The sequence below is a fragment of the Apis laboriosa genome, unplaced genomic scaffold (assembly GCF_014066325.1).
Source record: "Apis laboriosa isolate Shangri-la unplaced genomic scaffold, ASM1406632v1 scaffold35_cov144, whole genome shotgun sequence".
Classification (NCBI taxonomy): Eukaryota; Metazoa; Arthropoda; class Insecta; order Hymenoptera; family Apidae; genus Apis; species Apis laboriosa.
In genome coordinates, this window is record NW_025222966.1 from 2,889,181 (window position 1) to 2,910,289 (window position 21,109).

The following is a 21,109-nucleotide window of genomic DNA, read 5'->3' on the forward strand; positions in this document are numbered from 1 at the left end:
TTTGAGATAAAAAATCTAGCCATTTAACAATATTGTACATCTCATAAGATTACACATAAAGAGCTTAGGAACCTATTTATGAAGTGATATTCTAAAAAAATAAATAAATATTATCGCCGATCAAGTTACCGCATCAATCCAAGTGGTACCGGAGAGTCGTCGCTAGACTTAACTCAAGAGAGTTACCGTTGGAGCGCAAAGAGTTAATAACTGAGTGCTTGTCAAATGTCCTTCCATAGATATAACAAATGATATATACTTCTTAAAAATGAGTGGACTATTCTTAAGGATAAATAATTACATATGCGAAGCGTGTGTTTATTAGAGAGCAAGATCTCTCACAAAATCGTAGCAGATAATCGTGCCCAACAGTCAGATGTGGTATTAGAACAAAACTAATGTAATTGAAAAACTAGAAAACTAATGTAATTGTCATATCCGGCAGTCAAATTACATGTTCACGAGATTACTTCTTAGCAAATAAAGTTCATGTCCTCAGAAAAATCTTTTCTTGATTCATTTGGAAAGGTCATAGTTTCTCGAGCACACTAATAATCAATAATATCACGACCGGTGCCCAGTTCGAGAAAATTTCTCGTTTGGATGGTGATCTGTATTCAAAGATTTCACAATAAACAGGAAAGAGGATCGGCGCATCTCTGTTATAGATTCTTCGAACTAAAGCAATGTTATTTGTCTTTGAATCAGCCTAGAATACGTTACCGTTAAAATCGGTTCAGTCTGAAATACTTCAGAAATATATAATTATAAGTGTCGACTAAATTCTCAAAGACAGTCTTCTCAGATAACACCGTTATCTTTGTTTAGACTTAATAAAGACGCGCACGTAAGAACAAAAAATTTTTTATATGAAAAATTTCTCTGAATATAATGTGTATAAATCTCGCAAATAGAGACTTGTGAATACATAGCTTGCTATTTCTGCAATTATCACTTCACAATGAATCTTGATTATCATATTGAATTCTATATTTAAATCTAAAATTAATCGAAAATCTAAATATTCGAACGTTATTGGAATGTTTGAATTTTAATTGATTCGTTATTTATTGATTCGTTGTTTATTTGAATATTCAAATTCAAGAATTCATAGATGCAACAATAAGAAAATTATAAATCAAAATGTACTCAAGGATATTTAAATTTTCAAATTATATGTTATTTTTATATTTTCGTAAATTTATAAATAAAAATAATGTCATGATAGATAAAATTTCTTTAACAAAAAAAAATCTTTATTTAAGAATATATTCATTTAGATGATTCTTTCAAATTCTAAAACCTATTCATTTTGAATATTATAAATATCATTAAATATAATGAGACTTTTTATTTATTTTTGTAGTTGTACATTCTATTATAATAAAAAAGATAATTAATTCCATCGGTTTACAATTTATATTCATACTTATCGTAACAATTATCGATCGAATCTGATCGAAGAGGATAAATTCATACATAGGTTCATAGTAATAATCAGATCCGCCGATATTAATTTATGCTCGTGATCGTTCGTAAAATTACCGTTATTTCGATTCGTGTGATAATCCGTACCATCGACCATAGAGCATTTATAATATTTACAGCTCTCGAAGCAGTAAGTAGGTCAACATGTGCGATCTTTGACCCATGGTAAGATGCCACTTGCATTTCCGGTAATGTTTCTTCTACTATACTCGCGCGATATCTCCTCTATTCGAATGTAGTATCTTAAATACTATCATTTAGTATCTTCGAAGTATTTGTTGTTATGTCTCATATTTGCAATAGATTTATCTTCTTTCATTGCAATTTTATACTATTATATTGGAAAATATCAAAGTCAAATTGCAAATTAATTTAATTGAATGCAAAAGACTATAATTGCTTTTTGATATATCGAAAATAGGAAAATTAGTTTGTTTAATATAATATACAATATCATAATCATTAAATATAATATTTACACATAATATATCTAATAATCTATAGCATGTCTATGTAATGATCGATGATATTTTAATTTTTAAGTCAATATTTTCTATAAGGCAATGAAATTATATTTAGATATTTTATATATTTTATATTCAATATATTGTAGATGTAATATTAATTATCAAAATATTACATTATATTTTGAATTTATTGAAATAAGTCTTTTTATATTTGTTTGATTAATTTTTTAAATAATTTGATATTTTTATATTTTTCGTAAAATTTTCATAATTCACCATAATTTTTAACAAAATTAACATTTGAATAATCGTATATTTTATTTTGTAATCTCAAAAAAACAATTATAATAATAATAATTTTTGGACTTTTCTATTCAAATCTAAAAAAATAAAGCTTTAAAAAAATAAAGAAATAAATAAAAATTGTATAATGTATCGAAAATATTTTATTATGATGTTCATTTACATATTGTATAATAATAATGTCAAATTTCATTTAATTTGATCGTGTAAAGAAATATTGTATTGATTGGCACATTCATTTTTCAACTAATCGTTGTTTCGTGAGAAGAGTAATACTATGTGCCGAAGTGTGATATTAAAATTATGGAAAGATTCATAAGAATGTCAAACTTTTAAAATCTTTTTATAATCAAACGATATATAGACAAATTTTCTCAGACTTTTATTGATCTACAGCTTTATTACTCGGAAGTATATATATTGTGTCATATCATTTATTATCATTCGTAACTCATAATTATGCTTGTATTAAATGTACTTTTGGCATTTCTTTGATAATTATAATTTTATTACATCGAGATCGTATCCTTAAAACATGTTAAATATAAATATATAAATTTTCCTATTTTCTTTTTATTGCATTCCTTGCGGATAAAGAAATTTATAATGAAAATAAATCATTAATCATCATTAATACCATTTTAATTTCACGGAATGAGCTTTGTTTATTATCTATGTTTGAATATGAAATAAACATATACAATTACATAAACCATGTGACATCTGAATACTTTTCCTGATAGAAGTATTCATAATAATTAATCCAATTAATCGCTATTGTTTTGCGTTTTACAATTTACTTTAAGAATGTGATCCTTGTATTAAGCTTTCGTTTCACAAACAATTTTCTTTGTGATTTTATAGCGATTTGCACTTTAAACGATATTCTAAAGAATATTTTAAAACATCTGACTATAAATTCAGGAATAAATTTAATATTTAAATAAGGAAAAAAAGTTGCCATAAATATATATCTTATATAATATTATTTTCGATTTAGCTATCTTTATTTTCTATTCAATAAATAAATAGATAAAATTGAGATATTCATTTAAAACGAATATATTGAAATATTTTATCAATGTATTCAAACAGTATAGTAGAACTTTATTTATAGAAATTTATTATATAAATATATATAATATTATTATATTATATAATATTATTTATATATATTAAATTTATTTATATAAATTTATCTAAATGTATTAGCTGATGTATTGTTCGTATATTTTTTCTAAGCTACGATTTTTCATTCAATTAAGTTTGATATTAATATTAAGATTTTTATATTTAACACGATAATATATTGAATATTACAAAATTTGGAAACAATTTTATAGATACAATAATTATTTAAAATTTAAAAAATTTTAAAAAAATATTTGTGAAAAGAATTGTAAGTTTTAGGAGTATCATAAAAGGAAATTTTTAATGTAATTTAAATTTTGTATTGCAAATTATAGATTACGAAAAAAATTTTCTCAACTGTTTTTTAATATTTTTATATCTGATTGAATTTATCAAATTTTTGAGAAAAAAAATATTTTTATTTCTCTAATTTGTTATATGATATAAAAACATTTTTGAAAAACAACTTAGAATTGTAAAGAAATTTTATATGATTTAAAAATGTGTTCAAACTGATTGTTACACGAATTTTTTTTATGAAATTATAACAATTTAAAATGTACATCACATTTTTTATCGAATTAGTTCACTATGTTGTTTACTATACAAAAATTAATAATAATTATATCCAGACTTTGTTTATTTGTTATTTTTAAAAATTTTTTTATATCGACTAATTTAGATCTTGATTTTTTGAAAGATTTGACATTAGACAAAATAATTGAAAGTTAATTAATCGACTAACTAATTTTTTCAATATCATTTAAATTTTATAATATTAATTTCACAATTTCAATATAAAAACAGAATTTGTTTGAATCGTATAATTGGGGAAAATATTAGAAATAATAATTAATGTTTCTATGCGAAAATTATTATATAAATAGAAATTATTGAGGTATGTAATTAATTTTGTAGGCACATTAATTCTCATTTAATGTATATATATTAATAAATACCTTGAATTCACTTTTTGTCTATTGCATAATTAAAAATTATAAAAAAAGAAGACAGCGACTAATTGACTAAAAATAATTCATAAATAAACATGAAGGATTCTGATATATCTGAACTTTCCAAAATGACGTTTCCATTAAAAACGAAGTTAAAATAGAAAATATTGAAGTAAAGAAAATTTATATTATACTATATTATATTATATTATAATAAACAATAATTTCACTGTTTACACATTTTACATATAATAGAATTATATTAATAGTATAATTCAGTAAACAAAATTTTTCTTTCCTTGTTACAATAGTTTCCTGGACCACAAAATGAATCTATATTCATAGAAATACAGATCTTGATTTTTCTTGTTTTAAGCCGCGTTTTTTAATATTGCTTATTCATCATATTCCACGGTTCTTATATAGTGCAATTATTTAACCTTGATCTGGTTGAACTACTTTTTATATAAAACGGCCAATGTAGACGGTATGTATAATAAATCCACCATCAAAAATGATTGTTAATTGTTTTCAAGATTTTTTAAAGATATCGGTCGCATTTAATAAAATAGAGATTATAAAAAAATTATAGTATTTTTGATAAATCAATTTTTGTTATATTAATTTCAATTATGGTTTAAGCTAATTTCACTTTCAAGAATCTAACTAGAATCTGTTAGGATTGTGATTTATATTTAATAAGCCAAATAGTGTGAAACTTTCATAATTTTTTAACTATATAAGTAAAAATAAAATATGCATATAAATATGCATTGTCTATAAAATATAATGTAATGAAATGAAATATAAATAATTATAAAATAAAATATAAAGCTTTTAAATTCTAAAATTATTACAATAAATTATTATAAATAATTTTTGAATTTAAAATGTTACAACCAATATAGCTAATAATTATTGATTAAAATATAATAATATAAGATATATATTAAAAACAAACAATAACTATAAAACAAATTATATTTTAATAAATAACTTTTAAATAAAATTTATTTGTTTAAATATTTTATATATTTTATAATTGTACATTGTATTTTTTAATTATACATATGTAATTATTATAAAAGTTTTATATATTGATTAAATAAATTAATATATTAATAAATATTGATATTATATACTATATTAAGTGAATATTGATCAAAAAATATTAATATTACATCTGAAACAAACTTAAACTTTAACTTCATGACAAAAATAATTTAATATATTTATAATTATTACTTAATTAGTTATTTATTATATTAAACATTAATTAGTCATTGATCATTGATAATCGATCAATATTTAATTATATTATTGTGATTATTCAATTGAATAAATTTAATATTGTTAAATTGTTTCAGTATTGCTGCAATATATTAATATTATTAAAATTAATAATAATAAAATTATAATTCAATCAAATAAAAATTAATATAAAAATTGCAAAGTTTAATTATTAATATATTATTAAATAAATAATTAAATATTAAATATTAAATATTCTAATTATTAATAATTAATTATTTTAATTAAATATTGATAAATTTTAATCTATCTATATCTATCTATAAATTCTAATCTATTATATTGAAGTTATTCTTATTTTCCAATACATTCAAAAAAACGAAATTCAACTATGATATCATGCTAATAGTAATTTCTCAATATATTAATATTGTTGCAAGAATTTTATTAAGATTTTACATATATTTTTAAATATAAAAATATCCAATATTTATTAATATTTATAAATAGTGATTATTTGATCAAATAATTGATTAATTCAATTTATTTCAAATAATATTGATACAATATAAAAATCAGCTAAATAAAAAAAAATAATATATTTTTATAAATTCTATATTTAATGATTTTTTTAATCATTTTTTATTTTTTTCTTTTTAAATAAATGATAAGTCATTAAATTGTATTTATAAAATTTATTAAAAATGTTCATTTTGAAAATTATAATATCACAAAAATCTAAATAAAAATTAATTTAAATTAACAATCTATTTTACCACTATGTAATAATTCTGTTCCTTCTCTCATTCGTTGTCATCCGTTTTATTTAAACGGAAATGCAGGATGTAATTATATTTATTGATTCATTTTGAATTGGGAGACAATTGTGTACATAAACAGATCTACAAGTTAATCTATAATTAAATGAACGATGAATAAACAAGCTAATGGCATTGATGGTAGATTTATAATACTATTATATTATAGAATCGTTACAAGCACAAAATTTCATGGTATCCGATCAGAAAAGATCTTATTGAAATCATCTTGACGAGAATTCTGAGGAGGAACTAGATCACCTTGAAATTAGTATTCTTGTTTAAAAAGGCAAATTTAAAATTTTAAGAATGCTACATACAATATTTCCACGGACAGAGACTTTCCTGGGAAAACGTTATTGAATAAAAAGTGAATCCATTTCAGTACAGTTCTTACTACCTTCTATAAAATTTTATTTTTAGAATTTTTAGCTGAATTTATTCGTTGACTATAGAACTAAGATTGTATTTATATCAGATGACTTTTTAACTTGAATTGATAACTAGAGTTGATTTAAGACTGCATTTACATTAGACAGATTTTGGTTAATTTAATTAATTAAAATCGTATAAATGACATTAACTGAAATAAAAGAATTTTTATTTTATTAAAATTTTAATTAAAAATGTATAGATATGATTTTAATTATAGATATGATTAATCGTTAAAAATATTGCATAACTTATTTGAAAAAATAGAGAGCTAGAGAAATAAATAATTAATGAAAGTTAAATGAAAATAAATAATTAAAAAAACAGTGAATTTTATAGCAAGTTCATTTTAGAAAATTATCGATCATAAATATATAATTAAAAAATTAAATCATTTGATTAAAACTAAATCTGCATTCTGAAAATGCAGAAATTTTGAATATTTATTATATTATATTATACTATATTATATTATATTATATTATATTATAATTATATTATATTATATTATATCTTACTATTAAATTATATTATTATATTAAATTGTATTATATATATATTTTATTTATTTATTATATTATATTATATAAATATTACAATATATATATATAAATAAATTATAATAATATTATAAATAATTATATATAAATAAATTATATTTCAATGCTTTTGAACATAAAATATATATATATATATAATAATAAATAAATATATATATATAATAATATATATATATATATATATTTTATGTTCAAAAGCATTGAAATATAATTTATTTATTATAATTTCTTTTTTAAGGAAATAACAGATTAGATTTATTCGTTTAAAATTTGTTAAAAGATAAATGCAAAATTATTGTATTAAATGTTATCTATTTTATTTGTTATTATTTTTATAATATTTTATCAATATTTTCTTGGAAATATTTAAATTATTAGTGATAGAATTATTACCTATGATAAATCTATATTATTATGCGCCATATTTTTTTGAATTTTAATTGACAATTGAAAATTTAAAATCAAGCTAAAATCATGTAAAAATTGTTCGATAATCTGATATATTAAAGTGGATATCATAAAAAAGCTGTCATTAATACATCAATACTTACAGTATATTGAAATATAGTTATGTAGAATCTTAAAAAAGTCAATAGTGATATTTGTTGAGAGAATCGAATGATTGTTCTTAGTTATATATTTTATGTGAATATGTAATATGAAAAGAAAGATTCAACTAAACAAGTACTATTGATTTAAACAATTTTATGAAGTATTTGAATTTTTTTTATCTCTAGTTATATCTTACGAAGACATTTCATGAATTTTCGTAGATAATTTTCTTTTTAAAAGAGCCCTGCAAAATGTTTTTGAATATTGATAATTTTAGAAATTCCAAGTTAACTTATTTTTTAAAGCTTTGAATTTTTAAAATTTTTTAAATTTTAAAAACTTGTATAATATAGTATGAATTTTAAAAACTAAATTTTTAAATTTGAAACAATATAAACTATAGATATAATATACATATAAGATATAATACTTTATTTATAATTGACACATTGTCCAAAATAATATAATTTTATTTAACAAAATATAAGGTATAAGGTTTATAAGCGATTTTACATTTTCTGTCTATCAATAATTTTCAATTACAATCAGATTTTTAAGTATATATTGAAAACATTAAATTGTAAATATTATATACCGATTACATATTAAACTGAGCCATGACTTCTATTATCTATTTTCAAAAATCGAAAAATATAAATAAATATATAAATATATAAATATAATTCTATTATTTATGAATTGACACATTTAATAAGATTTAAGTAATTAAGAGTTAATTCGAAAAATCAATCGACTAGAAATTAAATAGTAATTGAAAATAATAATTAAAATATTTACACATGCAAATAAAATAAAATAGAAAATGAATAAAGATTAATTTCATTTATTAAATATTATAAATATTGTATAGATATATTCATTCATATTTTGGTGTTTTATAAATTTATAAATACATTTTAATTCAATAAAAATTTTCATATATATTGTTAATATATTGTTAATATTGTTAATATTTTAACATTAGATTTAATATTATTTTTATTTTTTGAAACTTGGGAAGCATTCGAGTATGTGAATCTACATTTGAAAGTAAAATGTTTTATAATATATTTTATTTATGTCAAAAAAGAGCTATACTTATTTATGTCAAAATAGACTTCTTGCTTTTTATATAATTATAAGCAAAAAATTTGTTTTTTTTATACACATACATAGATAATTATTATTGTACTCGTAAATTATCGTACTCCTTTTTTAAATATTTCTAAATTTTATAAAAAATCATGTAAAAATTTAAAGTTTTTATTCATCGAGAAATAAAAAATATAAGATAGAACACTTTCAATGAATGAGCGAGAAATAAACATTATTATGCAAATTTTAATAACCGATTCTCAATTAAAACTTGCAATTACAATAATAATCGATTGATTATATACAGTAGAAAATTAAAATAAAATCATTTGAATAATTCGCTAGATATAGTTTTTAATGATAAAAAAAAAGAAAAATAGATTATAAGAAACTTGCAGAAGATATAAAGATCAATTCTGTTTGATTATATTATTAATTTGTATAGTTTTTTATCTATATGCACATGAAGCAATTTCAAGATAAATAAAATATGAAAATCATTTAAAATCAAAATATAAAAATTAAAACAAAAAATATTGTTTAAAAATATTTTTTTAATATTTTGATAGTTTAAATATGTAATGTGAAATATATAAATATTTTTTAATATATATTCACTGCTAATAAAAGTATTCAAACTATTCAAATGATATGTGATTTAAAATATCGTGGATAATACTATATGAATAATATTATATGACAAATTTTATTTAGATGTATTATAGAACAACCTTTTCTTTATACGAATATTTAGAAATAAGAGATATTAAATCTAGAGAATATTTATTATTTCTCAATCCAGCGATTGAATATTAAAATTATTTATGTTTTGTAATTTTTATATTAGCGATTAGAAAAACAATATACCAATAATAAAAAAAATACTTTATAAAAAAAATACAAACGTATTCGAAGAATACATTAAAAAAATTTTTATTTTAATTGATTTAAAGTGACCTTGAATGATTTTCATATAGATCATATAGATCATATATTTGTTTTATATTATCAGATAATAAATAAAAAGATCTATTATTATATTTTTAAAAAACAAGATTATTAAAAGCAAATATTCTATTTAGTTCACCTATCTTAAATATTCTTTGCATATTATAAAATGGCAATTTTTATTGTAGTACAATATTTGTTTCGGTTTAATAATCGGTTTATAAACAAGAAGTAAAAAGAAAATACATATTTTGTCGAATAGTGAATTATTATAAGAGTTTATATAAGAGAGTCTGACCTATTTTAATAACAACTTAAATAAACTTAATAATCATTAATGATCAACCCAATCTACTTAATATAAATCATTAATTTATTAATCTAATAATAAATCTACTCGTGCGATAATCCATTATTCTCAATCACTTTCTCTAGAATCACTTTCTCTGCTTATTAATGAATGTTTTTTTCAATCAGTCATTGTCATCCAATTAAAATTATATGATCTAAAGTTCTTTCGTTAAGTTACGATTTTTACGAGATTAATCTTATCTATTAAAGACAAAAAAGAAATAAAAAGAAAGAAAACACAAAAAAAAATCAATCATATTTAAATTATCATATTAAAATATGATAATGTTTATAATAATTTCTAAATAATGAAGTTTTTTTTTTATTTTTTTTCTAATCTAATCTATATTTGAACGGATTTTTTTTTATATAAATGATAGATTTGGATTATTCGCAAAACTCGTGGAGAAATGTAATTCCAAATTTTTTTTATTCTAATAATTTTAGAATTATAGTAAATATAATGCTTTTTTAGATTTTTTTAAATTTTAATCTTTTATAAAAATATTACAGTATTTTGGAATCTATTTTATTTAATTTTTTCATGATTTTAAATTTTTATATTAATATTTTGAAAGAAATTTTAGATTATTTATATAAATATATTTATTTTATTATCCTATAAATTTTCGAATTGTTCAAAAGTAAAATTTATTTAAATGGACAAGAATAAATGTTAATTACATAAATATTAATGGAAAAGCAATCACAATGATTGTCTTTGAAATATAATTGTTGTTTAAATTTCATTATATATTATTAATAGATTGATTATGTTGGAATAAGCATAATATAATGTTCGTTTGATTGTGAAACCATAATCATAACGTAATTAGAATTATGTGGAAATTATTGACGCATTTTTATGAAAATAATAATTAATATTTGAATGATTATTTATAGATTAATATGAAAACTATAAGATTAACAGATTATAAAGGAATGCATTAGTTTTTTGGTTGCTTATTGTTAATTTATTGTTTCTCGTTTTTAATAATCTACAAGAAACATTCTTTTTAATAATTCGCATAATGCTAAGAAAATTAAACTAATAAAAATCACGAAAATTTTATTTTAGTGATTTAATGAAAGGTGATTAGAAAGTTTATTTTGTTATTTGAACTGTATTTAATTATTTTAGATATATAATATATCGTAATATCTAATTCTAGTATTATCTAATTATCTTACATATACACTAAATAATATAATATTCGATTGAAAATAATTCAAATCTTTATTTTTACTATAAATTTTTTCAATATATTAAGAAAAAAAAGTGAAATTTAGCTAAAAAATTATTTAATACTAATATCGAAACAATTTTTAGAAATGATAGATTCTTTTTTTCATATTGATCAGATAGATATTAATTAAATAAAGTTGATATAAAATTATGTAAAATAATAAATAGTATTAAATTACCAAGTATTATTAAATTAATTGAAAAATTAATTAATTATATGTAATAATTTTATTTTTTTATTTAATTTTATAAAATTCTTTATAAAATTCTAATAATACTAATAAAATGTTATTAATGAATAAGAACTAATAATAAATCTAATGGATAACGCATAAAAAGAGAAATAATAATTAATAAAATAATTAAAAATATAGTTATGCTCTTTTTCTATAGAACTCTACAGAATCATAATAAAGTTTATGATATTATACTATACTATAGTTATGATTTTAAAACTTTATTTATTTTCCCATATTAATTTATATTTATTACAAACCTTCGGTTAAACTACTTAATTAAATTGTTTCAGGACGTGGAGCATCCCGCGTGACCGCGGCTCTGGTAGGAGATGGCGAAGGCAAGTTGATTGCTACCCCGATCCATAAAGAGAGCATAGCGTTGAGGAGTAAGGAGGATCTAGCCCAGGAGGCGGCGCTGGTACTTCAACAAGCGGGCAGCCTTCATTGCGTTGCCCACGACAATAGACGATTGCCAGGTCGTTTCAGCACGTTGCCAGTGCATCGTAATAAAAAAAGGCCGGAACTACCGCTCGATGTAAGACGAAAAAGCGAAGAAATAGTCACGAACAATACAGATCTTATCGATACACCAAAGATAAAGAAGAAAGCATTAGAGAGAAGTATCAGCGATGCAAATACGAAAAAGCTAAGAAGTCCATTGGCCAAATTTTTCTCTCCGAAGTTAGAAAGGAAACATAAGCCGATTAGTCGTAGCGTCAGTGACGCTACCAACCACGCGGCCAACTTACGATCTCATCGTAAAAGAAGCGGTAGCGAGAGCGAAGGATCGCATTTGGAGAGTAATCGAGTGAAAAAGCAATTATCCCCTATTATCGAAGCGTCGCCTCATATTGATCAACAACCTTTTCATTTCGGTTTAAAGATTGAAAACGAAAATAGACCGGAACCAAAGAAGTGGAAACAAGAGGAAATCACCGATGCCGAAAAGGTGACGGAACATACAGAAACGGTGACAACGAGAGAAAAGATCAAAGAGAAAGACGTGAATATCGGAAAGCCACTAATATCATCGAAAAGAGAAAATAAGGCAATCATAAGACATATACCTATTCAATTGGAAGTGGATGATAAGAAAAGTAAAGAAGAGAGAGAACAAAAGGAAGAAGAAAAGACAACTGTTGGCCCGATCCCTTTACCAATCATAAAAAACACTGGATTCGACGAAATAGACAAAATCGGTACCAATAGCATGCTGCACAGCAGCCGATACGATCTTCAACAAAGATCTATTGAAGAGTCAACCATACATAAGATGATTCATCGATTATCCAGCGATCGGTCACCACCATCGCAATTGACCAAAACAATGATCTCATCTGGTCCAGGATTCGGTCATAATAACAATCGACCATTCTCTTACACTAAACCGAATGAATGTTGTGATACGCCATCTTCGCAAACTAATGTGATTTATGCTCAAGTGCAGACCGAAAAGAAAAAGGTGCAAAGAAGTCATTCGGATAGCGACGAGGGGCTTGGCCTTGAAAGGAAAGATTCGTCGCGTGAAAATAGTCCAGCGGAGAAAGAATATCGTAGACTGGATTTCTCTTATAATAATGAACTACAATGCAATAACGAAATCAATACGTTTAAATCTAGATACGAAGAAGATAGAAAGGATGATGATACTCATTTCAGCAAAAATCGTTGCGTTGGAACAGAAGATTATGCGAGTAGAAACATGGATACTAAACGACGCCACGAATTAAACGATATCGACAGATGTTTATATGACAAACCTGAAAAGTATACATCCACAGTATTCGTAGATACTTCCGGTCGTGGTAGAGCCGATGGTATAGACGCTAAACAACGAGATAATAACGAATTTTCTACTAAACAAATCCCGAATGGAATATCGAATAAGACATCCGAATTAAGCGCGAGACGTGATCTTCTTGAATCTAGAATCAAATCGAGGCTGCTTGCGGATGAAATGTTCGCCGCGAAGAATAGCATGAACACGCTGAAGACATCTGAGCACGAGATTATCGACAAACCGATCGTTCCATCTCCGATCACTCCTAATCGCGTTGCCTCGCCTAAACGTTATATGGATACGTACATCACAGAAACACGCACCAACAGCAATGGAGAAAAGTATATTTTTGAAAAGGAAATCCACGAAAACAATGGTAAAGTGTACGGATATGAAAAAAAGATTACCAATAAAATTCCATCGGATGGATACATTGATACCAAACCGCGAGATGGATATACAGTCGAAACGAGAATGGATAAATATGGAGATAGATATATCGTTGAAACGCGAACGCACGAGGGTTATGCGGGCGATTTCAAACCATTTCTTAGTGACAGGAATAGAACCAGTCCAGAAGATCGGTACCAGCCATCTAGAAACTTAATTAGTCCCTATAAGTTATCTGATTTGCGACCTGAAGAGAGCACCGTTACTCATCATTTTCGAACCGAATCCAGGGAAAACAATTTTCTTTCTTCGCCTATAATCGCAAAAAAATTCACGACAGAAAGAAAATTCTCTAAAAACAATGATTTTTTGGATAGAGACATTCGATTGAGAGATGAGTATCTCCCTAAGAAGAAAAATTTTGAGTCAATCCGTGGTATAAGCAAATCCACGCAACGTTTGGATGAAGTAGGTGAAAATTCGCCTATCAAAGTTCTAAAAAGTGAATATATGACTAGGTCGCACGAGAATTTAACTAGTCACGCAGATTATATAAACACTAAAGATATGTGTCGACCTCTTTTAGATAGTCCCATTATAAACGGGCGGAAAGAACAATCACCATTTACGAAAAGACACTTGAACAGCTTACGCGAGGGGCCAAACGATGATTATGATACCGATATATCTCAGATGACAAGTAGCCAATTAGAATCAAAATATTATAAAGAAACACGCACCACTCAACGATATACGAATAACAAACACCCGATTCATGATGATTACGATAGTTCTCCGTCGAGAATACGCACAGATCATGGAGGTTACAATTCAAGCAGATACGATTCCGATACTACGGCCAGGGATTCGATCCATTGCAAAACTCGATACGACGAAATTTCACGAACATTGAGAAAGGAACATCGAAAATTGGACGAAGATTCAAAGAAACGGAGATCTCGCAATCAATTGGATTATTTCGACGATTCGGATGCCAAAGAAAGTCTACGCGTGAAAACGACTATTGGACGATTAAAACCATTCGACGAAAGTCCAACAAGACCTCCGAGAACTTATCACGATAATGGCAAGTTGAAACACATCAAGCAAGATATCAGAACGCATACTGAACATAGACATCGCGAAACTCGGTTCAATGATTCTGATCGGAAGGATCGTTTGGCCGATTCCGGAATCGAAAATGATTACAGGCGTGACTCGCAAGAAGTCGATCGAAGGGAACAAATAGAATCGGAAGACGAAAGTTTTGTTACGAGGCAATTTATCAAACATGAGAAACGGCATACTGATCGTAATATGAATTTAACACCTCCCGAGCAACGAAAATACGATAAATATTCGAACGATATGTTAAAATCATCGTCGATCATCACGAAACCATCGTCAGGTGCGGATAAGAAATATGAGAAAAAGGCAGCAAAGAAGAGCGGTACGATGAGCAAGGTAAAGCAGTTGTTTAGTAAAAAGGAGAAAAAAACAAAGGAAGAGAAGAATAAGAAAAATGTAAAAAGCAGCAGTGGAGCCTTTACAGACGACGAAGTGACGATCAGATATAAAGAATATCGAGGTGATCAACTGAGAAGCGCGAAAAGTACGCAAGACTTGGGCAGTGACATCAATCAGGTAGGAAAGATTTTTAAATTTTAATATTTTTATCACAATTGGGATTTAAATTTTTATGAAAGTATTGTAATAAGAAATCATTAAAGATATTTTAATTTGAAAATAAAATTTCAGATTTCTTATTGTATTTATGTGAGATCTTTAGAAATTAGAAGCATCTGATAATTAGGATCTCGTATTGCTCTCGAGCGTTTACATTATATCTAATTATACATGTATAGGAAAATATCGTACTAATAGTTATTATTTACAAAGTTTAAGTTTTTCTTATGTTATAGAAATGTTTTCTGACGTTAATCATCTTTGAGTATATGGAATAGAAACAATTACAATGATAAGTTTCTCTGAATAATTCGATGAAAACATATCGGATAATAATAAGATCGATATATACTTATAAAACCTAATCAAATCTAATAAAAAAGTTTATTTTAGTAGTAAAATAGTAGTAAAGTATATTTTATACGATATAAATGTACTTTTATTTATAAATACTTTAATATTTCTTTAAATAGTTTAAATCTTTCAAAAATAATAATAAATATATATATATTTATTTATTTATATATTTTATATATTATAAAAATAAATGAAATATAAATATTATTTAGATATATTTATATAAATATTATCAAACTAATTGAATACATATATGAATATATGTATAAATATATAATATATATTAGATATATATTATGTATATTAGTTTCTTTAATTTACTTTTAAAATTGAATCAACTCACAGGATTCAATTATTAGAATTATGTTCCCAATAACAACAGAATTATAAATACAAATATTTATAATAGTGAGAGACAAATACAGAATGAAATAAAAAAAAGAATATGATATGAATAAAAATAATTCGTTCCAATTTTGAGTTTTTTTTGATAAAGATATTATGATTTTAAATGGAAATATAATTCAAATTATTTAATGACAAAATATATCAAATCATACTTTCATTTTAAATACTATGAAATATCTTATATTATCAAAATAGAGAAATAATTTGAATATCATATTAACATAGTATCCGCTGAGAGAATATTTTCAAAAACAACATGGATAAAAAAAGAAATAAATTAATAAAAAAAAATTATAAATAAATAAAAAATAATAAAAAAATTATAAATTATTATAATAAATTATTTTTTTAAATGTTTATATTAATAATAATTATAATAATAAATAAATATAATATAACAAATATGAATCATAAAGTACAACTGAAACATTATATCATTATGTCATCTTTTCTATATGTTAACTTAATAATTTTTTATTTCGCAATCGATTTATTGTAATATTAATTACAATAATATAATTTATTGTAATCTTTATTAATAATATTCTTATATTGAAGTTTGAATATATTTTATGCAAATTTTATTTTATTTAAATATAGATATTTAATACTTATAAAACGTTCATATACAAGCAACAAGAACTTAATACATTTTGCCTTCATGAATACTTATAAGATGGTCAAATATTATATGGTATGGATTTAGAACACGTACGTATTGATTATATTTAATATATCGATACTATGTACTATATACTAGTTTGATCCTATCACTAGTCATGGATTTATAGTATGAAATCAATATATATATATTTATTGAGGAGAAGTTTCATTTTATAAAGATTAATATTAGAAATCAAAGAATTTGTTTATATGCGATTATCTGAGTTAAGTTTTATTAATTATTTTTAGTTATATATTGGATATACCAGAATAAAAACATTTATAAATGCTGAAATATAAAAATTAAAAAAACAAAATAGAATGATGAAAATGACTATATAAGAATTTATTAATCGTTAGTAATATTTTTTTTAAATTGATATTTTTATAAACATATAATAATAAAGATATATAATAAAGATATAATAAAGATATAATAACTATAACAACAATGGAATTTAAATTATGATTTATTTATAAAATTAACAATTCCGTGACAGTATAAAAGTATCGATATAATATAAAATTATTTATATAGCATATATAAATTGAAAATTCAATCAAAATATTAAATAAAATATACATTATCAAAATAGACTTTTTTCTTAGATATGAAAGTTTGAAACAAAATATATATGAATTAAATGATTTAATAATTTATATGAATTAATATGAATTAAATAATTTAAACAAATATATTCGTTTAAACAGATATAAGTGAAATGTTTATCGATTCTCTATTCATTAATATATTTATTACTGATAATTTTAATTCAAAAATAAAAAGTTATAAAATTCTAGAAAAATTTGAATTTTCCATTTTCAAATTTTATATTTTTTGTATTAATCATTTTTTAATTTATAATATAAATATTAATCATAATTGATTATATATAAATAAATTTTATAAATTGATATAAATATAATAAATTTTTTTATTCAAAGATTCAATTTTATTTTTTAATTAGAATAATTATAAGCTTTTTTTAATTATGAAAAAAATATTTCAAATCATTAATTATTACTGAATTAATTTTTAATTTAAATAGTATTAAATAACTTATCCAATGATTTGTTTAATATATTTTCAATTATATCATTTATATATCAATTATATCATATGAAATTGAAATATTCAACATATCGTCTTGAAATATAAAAAATAACTAATGTTATATCTTATTTATTGATATCCAAACACTTGAACATATATGCTTTAAAAGTCCTTAACCTCAGTTACATCATATTAAGAGATTATATAACGCATACGTGGCTTAATTATATATTATTATCGGTTTTGAAATAGCGAAATATGTGAATGATATTCTCTGTGCTAGAGCATAATTATTATATTATGTTGCTATTTATTATTTAAAATGAAATGTTCGATTAAATCTTATTATATACAATGCGTATATAATCTAGTATCACATAACATTTATACCGTTCAATCGTCAAATTGATTATAAAAATCATTCATAATTATATTATGTATTATAATTTATATATATATATATATATATATATATATAAATTTTATATATATATATTTTATATATATAGTATAGAATATATTAATATATATTTATAACAACATATTTAATTCATAACTTATTTATTTTTTTTAACTATTTGCTACTTATGATATATATAAAATTATTGGAAATTTTATAAGCTTCAAGTATATATATAGAATTTTAAATCTCTTAAATTTTCTGAAATATCTTTAGAGGATTGATTTTGGAAACTAAAAAAAATACAAAAATTAATGTATAAAATGAAGTTTGATTTCTTGGTACAAGAGATATTAAGACTTAAATAATATTTTATTAAATAATAAATAATTTATGTTTATATCAAGTGAAATGAAACAAATAAAATGAGATTGTGAAATGGCAGAAATTAAATTTTACTTCATTTAATCGTAAATTTATTGTTAGTAAATAAATTAATATTTTTATATATTAATTTTTATGTTTAATTTGCTTTAACAATTTGAAAAGTTTGTTATGTTTGTTAATATAGAATCGATTTTGTATAAGTTAGATTAGGTGTTATATATATATATATATATATGTACACAATAAAAAATAAACATTATTTATTTGTTAAATAACCAGCGAAATACTATCTATATATTTTTTAAATAAACATATATGAACAATAGTATAATTTATTTCATCAGTATTCTTTTACGAAATTATATATAATATAAATTTTATATATAATATTAATAAAAATTTTTTAAAACTTTTATTTTGGAAAAAAATTAAAGAAACTATCTGATCGGAACTTTATATATATATATATATATAATATATATTGATGTATAAAATTATTAATATTTTGTATCCATATCTTTTGTAATTTTCATAATTTTTTTTGTAATTTTTTGATAATTACAGCACGAAATATGAATTCAATTAATCGATTATTATAATTATATTATCATAATTTAATCGTGTAATTTATTTCATTCTTCTATTATATAAATTTTATATTATATAATATCTTCTATTATATAAATTTGGAAAACATTCTGTATTATTAGAATTTCTATAATCTTTCATTCGATATTTATCTCAAAAATGATTTCTATTGGATTTAAGTCTGCAAATTGAAAAGGTTAATCTAAAACTTATATTTCATTTGGAGACAACCATCTTTTTATAATTTTCAATACATATTTAAGATCGTTGTCTTATTGAAAGTATCAATTTTGTGGCATTTTTCTTTCAGCATATAATAACATATTAGTTTTTAAAATTTTCTTATATATGATATCATTTATGATATCTTTAATTTTTATAAGAGAACCAATTTCTTGAACGGAGAAAGGTTCCCAAACTATAATGCTTTCTCTATGGTTGTAATAACAATTGGTATTTGGTACTTGATATTATTTTTTGTGTCAACTGCATGTCATATATAACTGTCTGTCGCTTTCAAAATGATTGAATTTAGATTCATACAAAAAATATCTTTTTTTTTTGGCAAACATTAATCGAACTATTTTATTTTTTATATTAATCAATGATTTTTAACGCTAACTCTGCCAAATAATTTTGTGTCATAATCTTTTTATCTATGTATTTCTATTAGTAATAGAAAAGTTTTTTTTTAGCAAAGTTTTCTGCTTGTAATTTAGCTACAATATTGATAGCTTTCTTTTGCATCCACAATTGATTTTTATTTTATAATTTTTTTAATGATGTTTTGAGGCTTTCGTGGATGATTTTCTACACTATGTTTTGCGCGATATCTATTAATAATATCATTTACTATACTCTTCCCGATAGATAATATTGAAGCAATTTCAAAAGATAACTAAAAGACAATTTTATAATAATTTTGTATATTTCAATATCTTTCGAACAATTTTGCGATTTTGCGATTTAGCGATTAACTACCAACTGAAATAATAATATTGCTATTATACTAATAATATTATTTAAATGTAAACATTTACTGGTCTTTTATATATATATTGTATATAGTAGAAACCGATATGAAATATTAATATACATATTCTCCAATCAAAGACGTATGAATGTTAATTTAATAGCGTTGATTTCTTTTATAGTATCCTTTTATATATATATTAATAAAAATTTCCTAAAACTTTTGTATTGGAAGAAAAATTAAAGAAATTATTAGGAGCTTTTGCATACCATTATTTATTGTAAATTTAAATTTTCAAATTAAATTAACGAATATTACAATTGTATAAATATTTTCATGCAAATAATTGAACTATATCAAATGAATAAAAAATAATATATATTGAAAAAAATAACAAATTCATCTAAAATAGAAATAAAATAAAAAATATATTGTTAATAAAAAATAATTTTTATTAAAAATAATTTTTAATATTTTAATTGTTTAAAATATGTTATAGAACGAAGATACCAATTTAATATAATTTTTATAACAATTTGCTATTTTAGTTATTTCATTATAAATTTTTTAAATGTCCGAGTATTTTCAT

The 21,109-nt window shown here is 22.2% G+C and overlaps 1 protein-coding gene across 2 annotated transcripts in view; it reads left to right on the top strand.

The window, feature by feature from the left end:
• Positions 1–21,109, top strand: part of LOC122715463 — a 204,140-nt gene that overhangs the window by 32,227 nt on the left and 150,804 nt on the right. For both annotated transcript variants that reach the window (XM_043937681.1, XM_043937679.1), the window contains exon 3: positions 12,125–15,648. In XM_043937681.1, coding sequence (XP_043793616.1) covers positions 12,125–15,648 — 3,524 coding nt within the window. The remainder of the gene's footprint in view (positions 1–12,124; positions 15,649–21,109) is intronic.